The sequence below is a fragment of the Erpetoichthys calabaricus genome, chromosome 6 (assembly GCF_900747795.2).
Source record: "Erpetoichthys calabaricus chromosome 6, fErpCal1.3, whole genome shotgun sequence".
Classification (NCBI taxonomy): domain Eukaryota; kingdom Metazoa; phylum Chordata; class Cladistia; order Polypteriformes; family Polypteridae; genus Erpetoichthys; species Erpetoichthys calabaricus.
Window position 1 is genome coordinate 92522662 of NC_041399.2, and position 23483 is coordinate 92546144.

Below are 23483 nucleotides of genomic sequence, written 5' to 3' on the forward strand. Positions count from 1 at the left end.
AGCTCTGTGCTACCTCTTTGCCTATGCTAAAATCTCTATAGATTTTGCTAAACTTCAGTCTGATTAAACTTTGGTGAATTTGGTGTTGCTAAAGTGGCCCAAGTGTATGTGTGTGTTTAAATGTGTGTGTTCACCCAGAGATGGACTGGCACCTTGTCCGGGGATTGTTCCTGCCTTGCACCTTATGATTGCTGAGATAATCTCCATCTGCACCATGACTCTGCCTTAGATAAGTGGGTTAGGAAGATGGATGGATGTACACCTATAACATCTGTTGTGTTCTTGTCACTCTTGCTTCAGTGCTTTATTATTCCTGTGGAAGCAGATGTGAAATAAGAAAAAATTAGCTTCTGTATAGGAAAGGAATATTAGTGATCTTCAGTTATTTTCTAGTTGTTCGCAGAATAGAGACAGCAATTCACATCTGGGCTTCAACATGCAACATGCAACGATTAATTGACTATCCAAGGTGAATCCATACCCCTGGAGCTGAAAGGATCAAATGGAGGAAGATGAATGATGTAGCTGGTGAAGTGAATGGCAGAATATCACAATAACGATTTGCTTTTAACCTTCTTAAGAGAAACACAGTTATGCTGTTTTGGAATATGTGCATAACCTAAAGATATGTACCAATACTCAAAAACATTTTTTTCTTGAAACATTGACAAAGTTTTAAGGCTTTTCTTTAAAATTGAACTCTAGTACCCTTCATATCCCTTAACATATGCAAAAGCAGACAAGTTATTTTATAGAAGTTATAAATTATGCTCACTTCATTTCTTGTGGCAAACTATTGAATACCACGATTGTGAAGAAATATCCCTGAAATGAATACACTGTATTTAATCAGGAGTTTAGCAAAATGCTTTGGAGGAAAGCAAGTGCACGTACAAAGCAGTAATAGTCCTAGCAGGTAGGCAGTTAGCTCACAGATCACAAGGAATAATGACATCATGCTCTCAGGAGATGGGGGGAAAAGTTGCAGAAGACAAGGTGCAAGTGCCAGTGGGAAAAATAAAGTTTTAGAGGACATTGTGAACTAAGGTTAAGGCCATTTTAGAATATGAGAAAAGAGGGCCATTAGATCTGCTCTACTTTTAAAGCATCACTTTAACACATCTTCAGGGATAACAATGTGTTTTAAAAAAGTTTTGAATTATGGGATGCATTTATGCAAATAGACAAGATTTTTTTGGAATGATACAAAAACATAAAGCAAATGTTTAAAACAAGTGTAATTATTTATTAGATTTTGTTATGTTTAAGCTCAGATAAAATAACCAGTGTGTATATGTTCGTAAAAAGATGTGAAGCAGGGGGTTGGAAACTATGTTGTTTTACTTCTGTTTTATATTAGCTTAAAATAACTTCAGGTCAATTGAGTTTTGACTTTACTAAATCTTGCTATCAAGCCACGGTATAGAAAAAGACACCTCTTTTGGCTTGACACAGGTGCTAATCAGCTGTTGAGAGAGGCAGATGAAATATGGCTTTTTATATAAAAGGTGTGAAACAGTGAAACAGTGTTGGTGTAAGAGAGATTCAGCATAGGCAGTTCTGAGAAGCATCATGCTGCCAGAGCATGAAAGTGCAGTGGCCCCAACAGAGAAGAGGAGAAAGGTTGTGCAATGGCGCTTAAATTCAAAGAATGCCTTAGTTAGATTAAGAAGAATAAAAGCCATAATGTACACAGACATCTCTGTCCTGGCTATGCAGATACTGATTTGAATCATTCAGGTTGTATGTTTTCTTCTACTTTCGGTTTCTAGTATTTGATACTTGGGTTCTGTGCAAATAAACTTAATAATTAAATTAAAGTTTGAGTATAATCTTACTGAAACTACCTAATTTATTGATATTATCAGCCATGAGTGATGAATGTTGTGAGCCACACTTGTTCAGATGATTCGTATGTCTTGTAAGTGAGTTGTATGTTTTCAGGTTCGCACTGTGCTTGTTCTAGCGATTTTTTATTTGTTCAGCACTTTTAGAGGTAGTGTTCCAGAAGCCAAAGAAAACGGATAAAATGGCAGGAGGTTCTCCTGGTCTTTGTTAGAGTAACCATGCAGCCATTTCAAAGGTAAGTATCTGGGAGCAGAGCACCACCCCTGAAATCCAGCCTGAGTGGAGCTCTTGAAGCAGCTCTTCAGGGTACCAATACAGGAGCTACAGGATATAAGCATTCTGGCAGGAGTGCAGCTCATGAGCAGAGTGGCTTTTTGTCTTTGCTAAGGTACTGAAGCTGGAATGGCTAGCCACGGACATTGTTAAGGTATTCATGCTTTGTATTTGAGGTTTTCCATTATAGCGGCCCATGGGCAGACTGCCATATCTGTAACCCGGATTGGGCGGCAAGAGGCCAATGGATTATGTTGTGTTTGAGACATGAGTAAAGAGTGAATATTGTCTAGGTAAGTACTATGGGGTGTACATGTAAAACAATGATAATAGTTTAGGCATTTCCAGTATTAACTTGTAAACCAGTATAAAAGAACCTTAGAGGTTAAATAAAATTAATTAAATAAAAAACAGAAATCGGTAAACTTGTAATGATGATGGAAACAGTAAAATATTTTTTTTGTACTGTAAATAAACTGTGGCAAAATATACTAAATAAAGACGAGTCTTCATCCATTGTTATATGTGAAATTCAAACATGGCCGTCCTTTTCTTTGCACCTATAGGTGGAGAGTCAATGTACCTTCTACAAAGCATCATGGCAGACTGAACATTCAAACAGAAAATTTTCCTTTAATCAGCAAGGTTCATTTTCTTAACATATTTGAATAGATTTTAATTTTCAACCAGTCAGCTTTAGATACTCCAGAGACACGTCTCTGAATTAAGTATTGTGTAAAGTCTCAAACTAGTTAAACATATTAAAAGTCCTAGAAATAAGAAATAAGACTTATCATATGTAAACTGTTATCACAGAACAAAGCACAAAGTTAAATGTTATATATGATCTCATTTTCTAATCTAAAATATACTTGTACAAATGAAGTCAGGATGTCCTAGTTTAACACACTGGCAATTTCAAGCACCTTTTTTTTCTTTTCTCTTACAAAACCTTTTTATTGAGGAAGATGAGGCTTTTTAATGAAGAATGCATTGGACAGAGGGAGTGAAAACATAATTATATTTTGTTAGAGGACAGGATCACACAATCTAAAAACAGGCTAGAAATGATGATAAATCCTGTTAAAGAGGATCTGAAAACGTAAAGTTAAACGTAAAAAGTAAAATTGAAATGTTTTGATTGTATTGTTTTTAATAATTAAATAAATTAATCCATGCTTATTCCACATGCTTGCTTTTAAGTAAACCTAGAACCCACTTATAGCAAAAAAATTATATATATTTCAATGATAATCCTTGAAAAGGGGTACCAAGATAACAAAAATACAAAATACTTTAGAATCAATAGTTTTACAGTACTCCAGCACATGAGTTATATTCAAATTAATAAATATAAAATAAAATAAACTTGTATTGTCCTTATGTCCCAAACTAAACTCTTATATTCTTTAAATTCATTTTGCAATTTCTGCAAAATATGCATTTATTTATTTATTTAATTGGTTGATTTGTCCTGTGAGTCTGTATGTGTGTTTTTTTTATGTTTCTGCTGTTGTATACATCTAAATTTCGTATCAGGATTATCACAGTTTATCTAATCTAATCTAATCTAATGTGCATGAAAAAGATTGTGATAATACCTTTTTGACTAAGGACAACATGTGTGATACAATTCAAGTTGAACAGAAGTTAACTGATACATGAGGACAGGCTGTACATCAAAAATTATTTAGGATGATGTTTTTTGTTATTCTTTTAATATTTTTGTGGGGGAGTTATGCTATAACAATTACTATGTATAACAAAAGAAATCTTTATCATTGGTGTTAAGCTAAAATAAAACTAGTTCACATTCATAAAATTGCAAAGTTCCCAATTAGAATAGCCAGGATAATAAAGTTACTCAATACCAGGGTTTCTCACTTTCGGTCACATTAATCTACTAATTGATAACAGTGTTGCAGGATGTGTCATAATTAAGCAATTTCTTTTTCAATAGTTAAGCCTAATCACAAAGACATTGAGAACCTTAATGACTAAATGAAACATGATATGTCATGATGTGAAGATACACTCATGCATTTATTTATTTATTTATAACTATAGGCTGGTATAACCTTAATATCCTGTTGGATGCCAGTTCCATCATCACTTATCTGCTGACAATATTTACATTTTAAATCTTCTTTTTTCTTCCTGCTCTGTTACATATGAATTATCCAGACTGACCTTGCTTTAATAATGATATTAAAAAATGCAGCTCTCTAAATCTCTTAATGTTTTTAAAGCTGTTGTCATGTCATTGCAACTTTACAGTTTACTTGTTGACTATTTATTTGGTGATGGTTGTGAAAGGCAAAAAAAAGCTCTCAGGTGTGTGTATGTATATATATATATATATATATATATGTATATATATATATATATATATATATATATATATATATAAATATATATATATATATATATATATACAGTAGACCCTTGTGAAGTTGCGGTTCAGAGTTCGCGGCCTCAGTCATTCGCGGATTTTCCCTTAGAACCTATCTAACTAGGGGGCTCTGCCCCCTGCTTGCTTCACTCGCCAACCCCTGGTGTTGGGAAATTACAAAGAGCGTGATGTATGAATGAGATACAGTAATCCCTCCTCCATCGCGGGGGTTGCGTTCCAGAGCCACCCGCGAAATAGGAAAATCCGCGAAGTAGAAACCATATGTTTATATGGTTATTTTTAGAATGTCATGCTTGGGTCACAGATTTGCGCAGAAACACAGGAGGTTGTAGAGAGACAGGAACGTTATTCAAACACTGCAAACAAACATTTGTCTCTTTTTCAAAAGTTTAAACTGTGCTCCATGACAAGACAGAGATGACAGTTCAGTCTCACAATTAAAAGAATGCAAACATATCTTCCTTTTCAAAGGAGTGCAAAGCAAGCAGTCAAAAAAAAAATCAATAGGGCTTTTTGGCTTTTAAGTATGCGAAGCACCGCCGGTACAAAGCTGTTGAAGGCGGCAGCTCACACCCCCTCTGTCAGGAGCAGGAAGAGAGAGAGAGAGAGAGAGAGAGAGAGAGCCACAGAAAAACAAAGTCAAAAATCAATACGTGCCCTTTGAGCTTTTAAGTATGCGAAGCACCGTGCAGTATGTCCTTCAAGAAGCAGCTGCACACAGCCCCCCTGCTCACACCCCTCTACGTCAGCGCAAGAGAGAGAGAGAGAGAGAAAGTAAGTTGGGTAGTTTCTCAGCCATCTGCCAATAGTGTCCCTTGTATGAAATCAACTGGGCAAACCAACTGAGGAAGCATGTACCAGAAATTAAAAGACCCATTGTCCGCAGAAACCCGCGAAGCAGCGAAAAATCCGCGATATATATTTAAATATGCCTACATATAAAATCCGCGATGGAGTGAAGCCGCGAAAGGCGAAGCGCGATATAGCGAGGGATCACTGTATAGCATAGTGTGAAGGTGTAGATGACGCAGATAGGAAGCAAACAATAAAGTGTTTGGCACAGTGTAAAGGTTTATTGGAAAATTTCTTTGTAAACAACATTAGTAGTAAAGATGGTGTCTTGTCCTTGAATGAGTTTTCCTTGGCATGGAGCATTTATGACCTTAACTTTAACGTCAGATGAACGTCGAACTTGTGAGAAGGCCACATAAAGTTGTCCATGTACAAAAATGGGCTCAGATAGGTAGATGCCAACCTTGTTCATGGTTTGTCCTTGTGATTTGTTGATGGTCATGGCAAAGGCAGGTTTAATGGGGAATTGTTTCCGTTTAAGTGTAAAAGGTAATTCCAGGTCAGAACTTGTAAGGTCAATTCTAGGAATTAGAACAGTATTGTTAGCATTTGATCCTGTAAGAACTGTTGCTTGAATAACATTGTGTGTTATGGTGTAGACGACTAAACGTGTACCATTGCATAAACCCTGTTTAGTGTTAAGGTTTCTTAATAGCATGATTATTGTTCCGTTTTTAAGGCTAAGACTGTGTTGTGGTAATCCAGCTGGGTTAATAGTGTTCAAATATTCAAAGGGGAAATTAAGATGGTCATTGTCGTCATCAGAGTCAACTTTGTCAGAACTTAGAAAGAGGTGTGACTCTCCAGGAAGTAATGAAATGACCTGGTTATTAATGTGATCAACAGTAATATTTTTTGGACATAATATACTTCGTTGTGTTAAAAGGGGTATTTGGTCTAATGAGACTGCTGTTCCAAATATCTCCGTAAGTAAGTCGTCGCAGATAAAGGGTTGAGGAATTGTAATAATATCTGGGTGAAGTCCATCTGTATTGGTGAGTGTACAATGTCCTAGTTGTAATAACCAATTGTTATATTCGGGATCTGGACATCGCATGTTTTGTACCAAGTGTATCTTTTGAAAGCAATGCCAATTGTCCGTGTAACATTTTTTGTTCCGTGGTTTTAGAAGCGCGTTGTAGGCGCCGACATGAATATTTTTTTTTGATGCGGGTTCGTGTTTGTGGTCCTGTTACTCGAGCCGTCTAGTTTTGTACCCGTGATCGTGAATTGATGACTTGTTTGATCTTTATCGTTAGGAATATGGATAAGTAATAAGGAGGATCGAACTCACTGTTAATATGCGGACTGTTCGTTTCTTCGTATTATCACCAATCAGGTCTCACGCCTGTATATGTATTGTAGTTCGGTCTCTTGTTGTTTATGTATGATGTCGTCGCGTATTTTAAGGTGGACTGAATAATAGCTGAGCGCATGGCATTTGGAGCAATAGCTAAGCACTGTCTAAAATCTACTCCTAATAAAAGTACCTTTCCTCCAAAGGGAATATTATTATTCATCAACGCAATGCCAATTGTCCGCGTATTTTAAGGTGGACTGAACAATAGCTGAGCGCATTGCAAGTGGAGCAATAGTTAAGCACTGTCTAAAATCTCCTCCTAATAAAAGTACTTTTTCTGCAAAGGGAATATTATTATTCATCAACGTTTGTAGAAGTTTATCAATGGTGTTGAGTAAGTGACTGGATGCCATTGTACATTCATCTATAATTAATAGTGTGGCAAGACGGATGTCACGTTCATTGTTACTGTTCATTTTCATAGTGGATACCGATGTTTCTGTGATTGGGACAGGTATTTTGAATAAGGAGTGACATGTGTTTTTGGAGCCGAGACATTTTTTCTTCCGCGGTTTCAGAAGCGCGTTGTAGGTGCCGACGTGATTTGTGCATATTTGCGTTCTTGATTTGTTTCAGGGTGCACTGTTCCAATGCGATGTAATATTTGTCCACATACGCGAAAGCAGTATGGGCCATTGCCTTTTGGTGACCTGATATTTACTCCGGTAGATGCAAAATCAAATGAACTATTGTAGGATGTAATGCAGTTCATAAAGTTTTTACTTTCATGTACTTCGTTAGTTAGAAGCTTCTGTAGATATGCAGGATATGAATATAAAGGAGGCAGTGTAATTTGACCCTTTTGACAACAACGTGTAAATTCATTACTTGTATTGCCATTTGTTTCTTCAGGGAAGTTAAGTGAATGACAATGATTGCAAATGACATTCATTAATCCCAATGAATTTTCATGAATAGTTGACTTATTATTGAACGCGTTGTCAGCTAACTGGCGCAATCGTTAGTGTGGTCGTGGGTCTGAATCGTCCTTTTTGTGTACGTTTCGCGTGCTATGTCCGTAGTCTGTCCCGTTTCGTGTCCAATGGGCTTTGTGTGGCGCTCGCGGCTTCTTTTTTTTGTGTGCTGGGGGCTTGTTGCCTGAGTTTTTATTTCTGTTAGTGGAGGGGGTGTTTGTGTGTCGTGGGGCTGAATCGTCCTTTTTGTGTGCGAACCGTTTCGTGTGCTATGTGGCGCCTGCGTGTGACTCCTTTGTTTTTGGTGTTCTAAGGGCGCGTGGCCTCATTTCTTATTTCAGTTACTGGAGGGGGGCTTTGGGTGTCGTGGGTCTCAATCCTGTTCTTTGTGTGTGTCCCGTTTCGTGTGCAATGGCTTCGTGCGTTTACGTTGCATTCCATCTGGCTGGTTTCCGTTGCTTGGAGGGGGGGGGGGTTAGTTGTGGGGCGCCTGCGCAGTACGTCTTTTGCGTCCACGGCCCATGGCCGGATGTCCCTGCGTCCATCCGGTTTACCATTCTCAGTTAGTAATATGGATAATTGTTAGCAGAAACTGCAAATATCCTCCACAATACTTATGGCTTTTATCATGGCAATACTGCACTGTAGAGAGACCAGGAAGCAACTGCATTGGAAAACGTGGCTTGGGATGGTGAAAGTAGGCAATAGAATTTGAAACTGCAACTCCCAGCAGTCGCTGCAGTGGCTCTGATTTGTCTTCTGCTGAGGGTGCTGGGGCTGTTGGGGTCAAAGGATGTCAGCTCAGCTTTTAAAAATGGGGCCGGTGACCAAAAGCAAAAAAAAAGTTTTTGTAATTTGTGTTACAAGCTCCTGTCTGCCTGCCTTCTGTTGGGTTACCTGTAATTATTCGTTTTGTCCCGGATCATTTCGTGCGTCTGGATTGTCTGCTGTCTGCCTGTGTACACGAGGACTGTAAGTGGATTCATGGCCATCCTGCAAAGAAAGGAGCGCTCCTGAACCCGTTCACCTGTCTTCACTATGAACTAGCGGTAGAACTATTTTTACATTCCCATTCAACATGAGGATCTCTGGACAACCTATTTTCATCATTACATTTCATCCATTGCTGTTTTTCATGAACATTTTTCATGATTTACTCTGTGTGTTTTGTTTGTGCTTTGTTGTATTTAATGTGTAATCGCCGTAAGGGGAACAGGGGTGGTATCGTTGTGTTCATTTATTTCATTTGTTTTCATTACATTCTTTATTTGCTGTTTGATTACTGGTTTGCTTTGTTTTTGTCTCTGTTTGTGAGTGTGTGCGGGTCTGGCCAAGGCTGGGTGCGTCCCTGGAATCTCTACCACAAAAATAAATAAATCGCCGTCTTCTTGATGGTGTGAATCTTAGCGGCACCGGACCGCTACTGCGTTATTCATTTCTCCTTGCTGCTGATTGACTGTGATGCATCCCCAGCTGAGTGTTCTTCAAAAAAACCCTCTTAAAAAATGCTGATAGACTACCTTCATATTGCTCCCTTACTTGCTGGGCTTACTTGCGGCTGCTGTGTCGCGTGATATGCTTCTCGCGCGACGCTACACATACTTAAAAGCCTGAACAGCACGTGTCCTTTTCGGCTGATTGCTTTGTATCTCTCCCCCACCCCCCCAGACATCCTTTGCTCCTGTTTCTAGTCCCGCTCCCGTTGTGCTCCCCTATGATGTTTGCCTATTCTTTTAATTGATAACTAATTGCATACTGAGCTCGTTTTACTTCTGAAAGAGACGTGTTTGTTTGAAGTGTTTGAATAAAGTTCCTGTCTCTACAATCTCCTGTGATTCTGTGCAATTCTGTGACCCAAATGTGACACCTTGCAGCACTGCAGCCTGACTGTCTCTGGGATTGAGCCGCTGCACTATAGCCTGCCAGCATCAGAGCTTACCTCTGTGTGCTGCGTGCAGTCCAGTTCAAGCACAGTTGGCTCGGTGATTTCATCCATGGCGTCAGGTACACCTTGTACATATTGTTCCAGTAGTTTATTAAATAGTTTTTACAGTTCATTAGCAGTGTGTAAAATGATCAGTGTTGCAGTAATAGTGATGCTCTTTGCATGAAAAAAGTGTTCCATTAAAATTTAACTTTTTCTTTATGAATTATGACATTTACTTAAAGTGCAGCAAAAAAGTATTTGGCGTCCAGGAATGCATTAACCCCCATGTATGTGGCAGTTTAAGAGTTAAAGCCCCAAGATGCCGCCGAAAGGCCCTGCACCTTCTAAGGCTTCTGGCAATGAATGCGCGCTTGCATGAATTATTGTACATATAGTGATAAAAATAGGCATTTTTTTAACCACATCCAAAATTCACGGTTTTTCACTATTTGCAGGTGCTCTAGGAACGTAACCCCTGCGAATTTTGGGGGATGCAAGTGTCACAGGTATGCAATACCCCCTGGGGCAAAGGGGGGGGGGGGGGGGGGGGATTTGTGTCTAACAGACTTGTCTTGTCCTTCCTCTACAGTAAGGAGACAATGCCCTCTGAGGGAAATGAACCCACCCCTTTCTGCCACAGGGGCTATAAAAGTCAGAGGCCTCATAATGTTGGGATCTTATTTAGACCTGAACCTGATAAAAGACGGAGCTCTCCATGACTGGCCACTCTCCAAGAGCTATGAGCTTGAAATATTAGAAGATTGCATTGCCATTATTTCTGTTTTGTGCCCGCAAGCACCGATTTTTGTTATATTTCAATTTAAGAATTAAAAGAGACAACCCTGTTGGAACCCCAACACTTTTGGAGCTCACCTGGCATATATTCACCCATCCACAATATATATATGTGTTTGTGTGTGTGAGAGTGTGTGTGTTTGTGTATATATAGGTAAATGTCTGTTTTAATTATGCCAAAATAATATATTTTCATTTCTTTTGGCTATTTAAGCAATTTAGTTTAATTTGCTTGAAGAAGCATGTACGGAAACTGTCTGATTAATTTGTAGTATCTTAATTTTTAGATATTGATTAGTTACATTTATTATTTTTTCCTTGACTTGTTCACTTTTATTAAAAATACGTTATAAAGGTGGCCAGCTGTGGTACTGTTTAACATACTGTCAGATATGTTTAAAACGCAAACTCTTTTTTTCTCAAGTAGGACTATTTGTCATGAAGTATCTTGTTAAAAAGAATTCTTGTAATGTTATTTAACTGGAAGTAGTATTTCTGCATAACAGCTCCCTAAGGTTGATAGTTTAATTCCCTGTTGACTAAATATGTATCTGCATATTCTGGTTTTTAAGCCATTTATCTTACTTTTTGGTATACAACAATTTTCCATGCATTTCTCAGTGGCACACAAATTTGCAGCATTGGTCCTGTTAAGAGACGAATATTGGAAAGTGGATATTGTGTTATCTCATAATTATGTATGAGACAGATGAATACACACAATTTCGCTTCATAATTAGAACAGAAAGCAACAGAGGCAAACCAAGGTGGGCACTTTGCACCTTTGGACCTCTAATCTGGACTAAGATGCCTTCAGATTAACTGCACAATGAACAGCGTCACACATTCCCTTACATTTAGAATGCAAATGTTTTCACAACCTGAGGGCATGGATTGCAATCTAAATAGTTTAATTCTTTCACTGACAAAACAGTAGGCTCCAGCTTCCCTGCATCCCGCCTCTGAATAAGCTAGTTTATGTATAAGAGTTCTTTATAATATTGGTGTGCATGTCAGGTTAACTGGCAACTAAAAAGCGGGCCATTGTGATTTAAATATGTGTGACTGTAATATGTGATTGACTAATGTCTGGGCAGGGGTTAATTTCCTTGTTGCACCCAGTGCTGCAGTGATAGGTTCTGGTTAACTGTATTTAAAAACGACTGGTGAAAAGGGTTAAGGGTTTTTAATATGATCCTATAAAATTATTAAAGACCTTCATCTTGCCGTATAGTACCTGAAAATAAACTAAATCAATTCTGATATATTTTTCTGTCATTTTATAAACAAACATCTTTGAAAAACATTTATCCAAACAATAATCCTTTAATATTTACCCATGCAATTTTTTGACTCACTCAATCAAGAAGAGATGTAGTGTATTCTGACCTCACTGGACACAGGATAGGATCAAGCTGATCAAGCAGAATATGCAAACCCAACACATAAACTGACCAGGCTGAGATTTGAATGTATTGTTGTGGAGATGGGAGGAACATGTCATAAAGTACAACATGGTTCACTAAATGTTCGATATAAAGAATAACTATTGATTAACATTTTTTTCCAAAATGGCGCAGATTAAAAAAATATTAACATCTCACCACTTAGATCTTCAGTACAGAAAATGTTGTTGTGTGTCCTGTATTAGGTCTAGTTTTTCTAGTTGAAGGGAAAAAACTATGTTTATCTAGCCTTGCTTAAAACTGTGGAAAAAGCAGTCTCCCATGTGCTTTGATTTAACAGAGAGAGACCCTCTGCTTCCTCAGCCAGTTTGACTCTGAAAACAAACTAAGTGACATTGGGAGGCAGAGAGAGAGAGAGAGAGATGCACTACAATATGAAATCAGCAAAGACGTTCATTTCTTCAAATTCCAGCTTTCTCCAGTAACAAATTTGCTGCTGCTGCCTCCTTCCATTGTGTAATGCTTGGAATGGAATGCCAGAGTAATGTGCAGAAAGTCAGGACATGTAGTGCTTTTCACATGAGAAGGTACAGCCGTTACATGTCTACTTATCTCTGTCAGCTTACCCATGGTAACCTTCTCAGTTGCGCCACACTGGCAGTTGATTTAAAAACTGTTGTTCAATTTCTCCAACATCTTTTAAACCTTGAAGCAGTGTGTGTGAGGAGTTGTGTCTGGCTGCTTGTGGAATTCCTGGTTAGTTAATATCAGTTGTCACATGCAGACCTGTACTTAGCTCCCAGCCCTTAGCTGTCAATATCATCCATTCAGTAGTGAAGGATTGCTGAGTAACATATATTTTATGAATTACAGTGGATCCGGAAAGTATTCACAGCACATCACTTTTTCCACATTTTGTTATGTTACAGCCTTATTCCAAAGTGGATTAAATTCATTTTTTTCCTCAGAATTCTACACACAACACCCCATAATGACATGAAAAAAGTTTACTTGAGGTTTTTGCAAATTTATTAAAAATAAAAAAAACTGAGAAATCCCATGTACATAAGTATTCACAGCCTTTGCTCAATACTTTGTTGATGTACCTTTGGCAGCAATTACAGCCTCAAGTCTTTTTGAATATGATGCCACAAGCTTGGCACACCTATCCTTGGCCAGTTTCGCCCATTCCCCTTTGCAGCACCTCTCAAGCTCCATCAGGTTGGATGGGAAGCGTCGGTGCACAGCCATTTTAAGATCTCTCCAGAGATGTTCAATCGGATTCAAGTCTGGGCTCTGGCTGGGCCACTCAAGGACATTCACAGAGTTGTCCTGAAGCCACTCCTTTGATATCTTGGCTGTGTGCTTAGGGTTGTTGTCCTGCTGAAAGATGAACCGTCATCCCAGTCTGAGGTCAAGAGTGCTCTGGAGCAGGTTTTCATCCAGGATGTCTCTGTACATTGCTGCAGTCATCTTTCCCTTTATCCTGACTAGTCTCCCAGTCCCTGGCGCTGAAAAACATCCCCACAGCATGATGCTGCCACCACCATGCTTCACTGTAGGGATGGTATTGGCCTGGTGATGAGCGGTGCCTGGTTTTCCTCCAAACGTGATGCCCTGGCATTCACACCAAAGAGTTCAATCTTTGTCTCATTAGACAGAGAATTTTCTTTCTCATGGTCTGAAAGTCCTTCAGGTGCCTTTTAGCAAACTCCAGGCGGGCTGCCATGTGCCTTTTACTAAGGAGTGGCTTCCGTCTGGCCACTCTACCATACAGGCCTGATTGGTGGGTTGCTGCAGAGATGGTTGTCCTTCTGGAAGGTTTTCCTCTCTCCACAGAGGACCTCTGGAGCTCTGACAGAGTGACCATCGGGGTTCTTGGTCACCTCCCTGACTAAGGGCCTTCTCCCCTGATCGCTCAGTTTAGATGGCCAGCCAGCTCTAGGAAAAGTCCTGGTGATTTCGAACTTCTTCCACTTACGGATGATGGAGGCCACTGTGCTCATTGGGACCTTCAAAGCAGCAGAAATTTTTCTGTAACCTTCCCCAGATTTGTGCCTCGAGACAATCCTGTCTCGGAGGTCTACAGACAATTCCTTTGACTTCATGCTTGGTTTGTGCTCTGACATGAACTGTCAACTGTGGGACCTTATATAGACAGGTGTGTGCCTTTCCAAATCATGTCCAGTCAACTGAATTTACCACAGGTGGACTCCAATTAAGCTGCAGAAACATCTCAAGGATGATCAGGGAAACAGGATGCACCTGAGCTCAATTTTGAGCTTCATGGCAAAGGTTGTGAATACTTATGTACATGTGCTTTCTCAATTTTTTTTATTTTTAATAAATTTGCAAAAACCTCAAGTAAACTTTTTTCACGTTGTCATTATGGGGTGTTGTGTGTAGAATTCTGAGGAAAAAAATGAATTTAATCCATTTTGGAATAAGGCTGTAACATAACGAAATGTGGAAAAAGTGATGCGCTGTGAATACTTTCCGGATGCACTGTATTCTATGGTGTTGTTTATGGTGTTCTTTCATTGCAAGGATGCATGTTTACATGTATTACATGTATTAGCTTCTTTACAGGTAGCAAGCAAAACTTAAAATTCTATTGTCTTTCTGGTATATAGCAAATGAAGCACCAGTTAGTAACATTGAATAGCTATATTTTCAAATTAAAATGCCTAAAATAATAGTTTTCTTATAAATAATAAGCTTGATTGCTTTTTTTGCTAAAACATTAGCATAAACAGAAATTAATAGCTGGATTAAACATTACAACATTTACTTGTTTTTTGCATTTCACAATAATGTCACTAATGCTACAAGGGCTCCTTAATTGCATCAGCTAAGATATACCACAGTGGCATGTCTATTTTTGATTTGCAATATTTTTCCTCCCTTTGAAAGCCTGGCCATTGCTCCCCACACATTCTTGTCCAGTTGTTTTTGCTCAAAACCCCAGAATAAATGTGCATTTGTTTAACACTCTAAATATAATTACATGGGTAAACAACCATTTTGTTACTGGGATTCTTTCACCTGTACTTTAACAAATTTCACTTGCTGACTCCAAATGTGAAAACCGTTTTCGTCCAGCACGTCCCATTTTTCAGCTATGATGTTCCAGATCTTGGTCAACTAGGGTGACTGGACAGTAAAGGCGATGCGTTTCAGCATTTAAGAAATAAGTTTGGTCACCAAAATTAAGGAAGGTGTTTTTGTTGGCCCTGAAATCCGTCAACTGATGCTTGATGATGAGTTCAAAAGGAAACTGAAGCCAACTGAATCAGCACCGTCATTCGTGCAGTTTGTCCAGAATTTTCTTGACAGTCACAGAGCAGAGAATTATGCTGAGCTTGTGGAGAATCTGCTGAAAGTATATCAGCTTACGGGAGCCAGAATGTCACTGAAGATGCATTTTTTACATGCTCATCTCGACTTTTTTCCACCAAATCTAAGCGATGTCAGAGATGAGCATGGGGAAAGATTTCATCAAGATACAAAGGTGATGGAAAACCGATATCAGTAAAACTTTCTCCGAGCATGATGGGTGACTACTGTTGGTTCATGCAAAGAGAGACGGATGTGCAGTACAAGTGCAAAAGCAATTAATTGCCTCAGACAATTTTGAGCACACTGACCTTGCTTTTATATTGAGGTAAATTGACATAAACATGTTTTAAAGTGTTTCTGATATCGTCTTCTGGTTTGTTTTCAGAATAAACACATTCAAACAATTTTGGTGGGACAGAGTTCAAACTCTAGATATTGTGTTGATATATTATATTGATATTCAAAAGTGTCAAAAGAGCAATGATGTGTATCTCAAAAATCTGATGTGCTAGCTTAATATATGAAATCAGTGTAAAAAACTTAATAAAGACCTGCTCTGAAATTCCCAGTAGCAAACAAAAAATATTTTTTTGTAGACCGGTGTTATCATTGTTGTCATTTAGTTTTCCAGTCTTACTTCAAAACACACCTCAACACACAGAGTGAGGTTCATTTCAGTCAGCGTGATAGTTTACTCTAATAATCCTTGTCAAATATATGCTGTTAGGCTTTACCAATGTGACAGATATGTTGAGAAACCACATTACACCCTAGCTTATTGTACACCTCTTTTACACTGTTTTGCAGGCAAGAATAGTTTTAATAAAATGTCTGGCATTTCATTAAGTTTCTTTCCTCCAGTATTATGTTTTCAGCTATTCAAGCATGATCCAGAAACAGATTTAGACACCCCATATTCAACAATGGTGACCAAACTGTTATTAGTAAGTAATCTGTGGGTCCCAATAGGGAGACAACTGCTTCACAAGAGTGTAATTATGCATATATTTAAGTAAGATTAATACTTCCCAACAAAACATTCTTCATTAAGAATAAAAGAAGGTGTTTATCCCTGCTCACAGAAAGGCATAACAATCTCTAGGGGTTGCTTCATGCAGAAAATTAGACAGAAAGGAAAAAATAAACAAATAAATAAATAAATAAGAGGTGGTATAAAATAGCATTAATTACATACAGGCAAATAACACCCTAGTGCAATTACCTTAGACTAGATTATTTTATCATGAAATGTAGTAAAATAATTAAATAAAGCAAATGATTTTTCCACTTTAAAAACATGTTTATATATGCACAAACTATTCAAACATTTTAAGGATCTGTGTACATGCTGTATATATGTATGCGCATGAATGTGATAATTCATTTACCCTTTCAGAGAGAATGGGGGAAAATTACTGATGAAAAAAAAATGTGTCAAGCAAAGTCACCTTAATATCACACTTGTGATATAATTCAGGAGATGGGATAATATATCACTTTAACTATCCTTAGGGAGCCATTTCCACTTCCATACAGAATGTCCCAAAAGTCCTGTGATTTTTTTAATGCTTATTTCTGAATAGGTGATAAACCAACTTCGCTGACATTTTTATGCTATCTTTTTATAACTTGAATGTTATTTTAAAGCTAGAGCATAATTAATATTTCACCATCTCCCATAAAGGAAATCATGAAAATATTTAACATTTAAACATGTAAGACTCACCATGAATAGCCGGACCTAACAGTTATTTAAGTAACATTTGCTTGTTTTATGTTCACAGGTAGATGGAGGTTTCTCAAAAAGAGATGATTAATTAGTTTTATTTAACTGGAAATGTAAGTTTTGGTATATCAGACACTTGAAATATTGAGATGCGAAGATGCTCTTCAGTGGTTGATTATATACTAGACCACAGGGCATTCGTAGAATACATTTAAGTAATATTACAAAATGTCCCTTGCTGAAGGGAAAAGAATGATCAGTTTTACAAGATGAATATTAAGTCAGCTTCTTTTTCTAGAAATAGAAAAAAAAATGAATGGAATCACACATAATATTCATTCATTCATCTATTTTCTTGCCCACATACATTAGGAAGGTTTAGGAAGCCATATCACCCTCAGACAGCTATGTGTGTTTAGTAGAAAGTGGCCCAAATGGGACCTCCGTCCAGTTTAGGAGGTAGCAGTTTATAAATGGCACTGCTATACAGATGTCTGACAGAAATAAATAAACAAAGTATACTAGTCTGCAAGAATTGCAAATATATTACAGTTTATTTATATAAAATATGGAAGAAATAAAAAAAAAAAACCACTTACCTACTGGAGACATTTCCGGTACACTTGCAGTATAGGGACCTTCCAAAAACTTTGGTTCATTGTCATTTATATCCTGAACCTTAATGACAAACTCAGATTCGGGCTCCAAAGCTCTGCCAGTCTCTACATCTACAGCCTGAGCACGTAACGTGTAGTAAGGCTTTTCCTCTCTGTCAAGGCTCCGTAAGGCATGAATGTCCCCAGTTGTCTGGTCGATTGTAAAAATAGAGCCAGCCCCATCTCCTGAGAGAGTGTACTTCACTACGCTTTCACCTTTGTCCAGGTCAGAGTGCAACTAAAAAATAAAGTGGGATTGGGGGGGTGGGTGCACAGAAATGGGTTTATTAACAAAGCTTTCAGGTCATTTGGACCTTTACATTATTAAACAGCATGATCAATGCTAATGACATCTGTGATAACTTTATAAACAAATAGTTACTGTTACAGTTTAATAACTTAGATTAGAAGTCATTTGTCCTTGTTGAATTGTTTCTAATACTGCAAGATCTTTCTTCATTTTATGTGTAATTGTAACACATCACATCATTATTATGAAAATGTCTTGAAATTATCCATTAACCCAGTTATCTATTAGAGGGTCACAAAACAGTATGGACTACCTAATCATTAGCATAACAATTTTGGTTTTTGATAATAATAATAATAATAATAATCTTTACATCCTCTAAAACAAAGGCCTCTATCCTGGTCTGAGCTGCAGCAGTAAATATGTAAAACTGAAGTCCTAAATCTAAAAAGCAGATCACTATAGAATAGAACAAAAACACATCATTTAGTAGAATGGATCATTCAGCCCAGTATTGCATGTCAGTTCTTCAGGAATGTAATAACAAATGCAGAATATTGCTGGTTAAATTGTAAAATATTTAGCACCGACTGTAAAAAAAAAAAAATGTTTGGTGGAATTTTAATGAAATCTATTATTAACTATGTTCCTGTTTAAAAGTGTATTTTATGTTAAGTGTGGCATCTTTGTGAGCAATATGAGTGGTGGTAAAAAGTTATAAAAAAAACATGAATTTCATCACCTGGAAAAGAATTAAAAATTTGAAAATATTAAATATATATTAGCTTCTTTTACTGCAGTGGGTTGGCACCCTGCCCAGGATTGGTTCCTGCCTTGTGCCCTGTGTTGGCTGGGATTGGCTCCAGCAGACCCCCATGACCCTGTGTTCGGATTCAGTGGGTTGGAAAATGGATAGATGGATAGCTTCATTTAAAGTACATCACTTTATAGCCTTTAACAAATAACTTCAGTGCATTGATAATATTTTCCAGTCTTGATTTCAGCCTTAATACAAATAAAAAATGAAATTTTAATAGTGATGTGTAGACTTCTGATATCCACTGCATTTAGATTAATGTCATTAGTAATTCATTTTTTACTTTGTGTAACTGCTGTGTTCAGATTACCATTCCATTTGAATTATATTTAGCGCAAAAACAATCTATATATAATACGCAACCGTGGCTATTCGTTAGTCTATCCAGGATTTTAAATGACCTGTAGCTCGCAAACCGTTTTACCTATTGACCTGAAATTTTGTACACATATACTACATCACGTCTGCCATCCAGTTTCCAGGTGATGATTGACCTCCAAGGTTATTTCTTTTTTTATTTTTATTTTATTTCATTATAGAATCAACTCTCAGCAGTGACCAGCAGGGCAGCTGTGTGGCGCATGCGTACGGGCGCCGTTCTCATCCCTACCACCTTCGCCGTCACGTCCCCTACCTCTTCTTATCTTAAGGCAGATTGAAAACTTAAGTGCCAGCTTAAGTGAAAAATGAAACACAACGTACTAAGTAATTGCAACACAAATACTGACTTAATCATTTTTAACGAGAAAAGATGCCGACGAAAGAAGAGAAGAAATGGGCCACTAGGGCAGAGAAAAGGAGAGCTTCTCAGGAAGCGGTAAGCACATCAACCTCTGAGCAAACGAATGCTAAACATACAGAGAAACAGAATGAAAACTAGAAATGCTCAAGTCAAGTGTATTCACTGCACATTATCGTGCAGTTCGCCGTTACTGTGTTGTATAATCAGAAATGACACTTAATGCCTGCTTGAAAAAAAAAAGTTTCCTCATTTCTTCCAAGGAAGTTGTACAAGCAAAGTATTTTTTTCATTTCTTCTTTATATTCTGTAATTATATTTGAGATTTTAACCTCAATAAACCATTCAACTATGGACTGTCATTCTTTCTGAGCGATGGTACAAATTTAGCTGTGAATGTTAAAATGAGATTCAAATCGAATCTTGGGATGTCTGAATTGTAATACTCCAAATACAGTAAGATATGAAGCCCTGTGCAGGAGTTAAATATAGACCTTTTGAATATTAATACAGTGCACTAGTATAATTCATATTTTAATTTAAAATGTAGTGATACATATTTTTTTAATTTAATTCTTTCAGGGAATTTCTCTGTACATCCTTCTACCCCATGTAGTTATGAAATTGCCCGTCCTTATTGCAAAAAAAGATTGATGTATTACCCTGTCTTTGGCCTTAATGACTGCTTTAATACATCAAGGAAAAATGTCTGGAATAAAACTAATACTGCTGGGTTCCACTCATTTCATATTTAAGTTGAACTACTGAATGATCTTTGCTGCCTTCCACTAATGCAGCATTTTTATTAATTCCAAATATTTTCTAACTACATTAATATTTTAATGATAGTCTCTTCAACCTTTGTATCTACAATCATGGTTTAGTGGTTTGAAGAAAAATATAAGAATCAAATATAAGAATGTAGTAGCAAAAATAAAAAGATAAATGTCAAAAAACTACCATAATCTACATTGCACGTAGTTTATAACCTTAATAACCTTAATGTGTGACTGATCTCTAAGAATCTCATATATCTATCCAACAGAACAAAGAAAGTACTGCCTTACATAGATGAACATTTTTCCATATGGTTAAGGGAAAGCAAAATGTAAGCTGGTGGTGGCATGCAACCTAACAGACTATCAATTGGCAGTCTCAAATAGAAGGAAAAGACAATGAGGGCAAGCAGAGTTTCTTATTTAAAGGAGAAACAAAAGCAGCTTCCATCCTTAAATAAGTGTAGGAACTAACTTCACACGTGGGCACTGGCACACCTAAATTTGGCAACACTGACAACCAACATGTTAACTAAATACTGTTTGACATCATCGGTACAATGGCCAAGATAAAAAAAAATAAAGTGATAAGACCTGATAGCCAAAACATTGTGTTTTTAAGTTTCTTTTTTAATTTGCACCATGGAATATGTGATTCACCTTCACTTTTTCTCCTGTACAGCTCTCCTATATAGCATACCACTGCTTAAAATTCCAGATAAAGATTTCCTTAGTTCTCTGGCTGAGATGACAAAGTCATTCTCCTTATTATTCATTCTTTCTTCTAATTTAGTATTTTAATTTTTTTGAGTCAATTCACAGGAACACCCGTAAATTTCAGTTCATAAGCATATCACACATGGTCAAAGTATGATTAATAAAATCAAGTAACATTTAATAGAAATTTATAGCAAAGTATGTCCAACTCTTAAATATGATAAAGCTTGTTTTTTCCTTTTCATGTACTCTTTTATAACTTTTACAAAAACAACACTTTGTATAAAAAAGCTATTGGTTTTATACTTTTTACTCTCCAAAATATTAACAAATTATAATTACTTGATTCAATAAAATTAGAAGAGTATTCTATGAAATTTGTGGCATAATCATATAGTGGAAATAAATGGTATCCTGATGGCATCTGTACTTTACCTAGTGTGAGGGACGGCCGGCAGCTCAACTCAGCCAGGACACCCAAAGGAGGGAAGAATGGGGGAAGGCAGATATTTTTGGACATTGCCTCCCCCAAAATGCTAGATGGCAGCCCCCCAGGAGTGTAGCACTGCCCCGGATTCCTGCAGGGCATCCAGGGACTTGGTTACCGTGGGTGCCGCCAGGAGGACCGGAGGAACCATGCCTCATCCATAGCCCAGAAGTACTCACAAGTCACAAGGATGGAAACTCTGAAGTACTTCCGGCCTGAAGAAAAAAACAGTTCTCCATCTGACCCGGAAGTGCTAGCAAGTCACGTGGGAGGAAGGACAGAAGCACTTCCATGTCGAGGACTATATAAAGGACTGATGGGAACCCAGCAAGCGAGGTGTAGTCGGGAGGTGTAAGACAGAGCTTGCTGGGAGGTGTGGAGGAGAGAATTATTATAATTATATTATGATAATTATAATAATAATTATTATTATTATTATTGACAATTGTATTTATTCACTTGCCTGTTTACTGTGGCTGTGGTGTTTGGGGAGCACTATTGGAGAAGAGAAGAATTAAAAATACTTCTTCGTGCTTTTAACCTGTGTCAACAGCAACAGCAACCCCTAGCTGAAATACACCAAAATAGCCATAATTCTAAGATGGTTCATTTATTGTGTTCATTATCGTTTTTGCTTACTATATTTAAAATCAATTAGACTGGTGTAATCCATCAGTCACCCATTGTGGAATAATTTTATAGTAGGCCTGTCATATGCCATTTACCAAAAGAACAATGCCTCAAATTGCTATGATCTCCCAAAAAGTTACGAATGAAATCAGCACCTTTCCTGTTCCCAGACCTTCCTGAGTTTGAGTATATACATGCATGCCCTGGGATTCCAAATACAGTCCACTCCCCACTGTAGAATCTCAGTAAATTAGGGATCTTACAGATTCATTAAAGAAAAAGATTGCCAGCCCTGCTTGGATCATGTTTCCATTTTAATCAGAATTCTGGGAAGTGGCAGGACAGTGCCCTCTAGAGCAGGGGTTCTTAACCTTTTGATGACTCCAGACCCCCAATGGATTGTCCAATATGGTACCATACCCCCTTTACTTGACTGTCGAAATAATCATCACCATTCCTTATATTAGTTGCCAGAATGAATGGCGGCGCGCAGTCACCACCTTTATATACAATGCAAAACGTGCTTCTAGAGTCTTCAAGATACGTACATTGCAAATAAACGAGTAAATACACACTTGTTCAGTAAATATTCATTTATTAAATTTAAATATTAAAATTAAAACGTATTACATTTAAATTTAAAATTAAAGTTGTAGTAAAAACACACATGTAAAATTAAATAAAAGAATTTGCAGGAAATGTTGAATGTTCTCGAAGATTCTACCGCGTTCCATTCACGTACTACCCAAGTATAAGTTAATACATTAAATAAAATAAATACCAGTACCCAGAGCATTTGGTTCCCATACCCCCAAGGGGTATGGATACTCCCGGTTAAGAACCCCTGCTCTAGAGTATTGTCCTTCCTGACTCAAAAAAATCTTTGGCAAAAGAGGGCATTTATAACAAAGAGAAACAATTTGAAAAGAGAAACCATTTGTTATTTACATTTGTACATTAATGAGTTAGAATTATGTTGCTGTTATACTCATGATGTTGTGAGGGAGACTTACATCATTGTTTGCTTACATCAAACGGTTAAATTGTAATACTGTCATTTACTTGATAATCAGGATGCTCCTAGCAAATGGTTTTCCTTATCTGTATTTTACATCAGACCTGGCTACTGGTGCAGTGGTAGCACTACTGCTTTGTTACAAGGAGACTAAGGTTGGCTTCCCGGATGCTTCATGCATGGAATTTGCATGTCCTCCCCATGTCTGTATGGATTTGCTCCAGGTGTTCCGGTTTCCTCCTGCAGTCCAAAGACATGCAGGTTAGGTGAACTGGACTTGCTAAATTAGTATCTGATATGGGTTTTTGTTTGTGTTTGTTCAGCCTACAATGGACTGGTGCCTTGTTTGAGTGTTGTTCTAGCCATGTGCAAGATGCTTGCTGGGATAGGCTTAAGCTTTCCTACAACCCTGCTCGGGATAAGCAGGACTGACAATGGATGGATGAATGGATATTTCACATCAAAGAGGTAACTTTTTATAGCACCTGTATTGCAAAATGTATAACTTTTGATCTTTCTTATGTATCTCCATTCTAGACTAAC

At 37.6% G+C, this 23483-nt stretch overlaps 1 protein-coding gene across 2 annotated transcripts in view; it reads right to left on the reverse strand.

The window, feature by feature from the left end:
• The window catches only part of LOC114653469 (cadherin-12-like), a 348240-nt gene that overhangs the window by 208777 nt on the left and 115980 nt on the right, over window positions 1-23483 (reverse strand). For both annotated transcript variants that reach the window (XM_051929400.1, XM_028803816.2), the window contains exon 2: window positions 17453-17747. In XM_051929400.1, the coding sequence (XP_051785360.1) occupies window positions 17453-17747 (295 nt within the window). The remainder of the gene's footprint in view (window positions 1-17452; window positions 17748-23483) is intronic.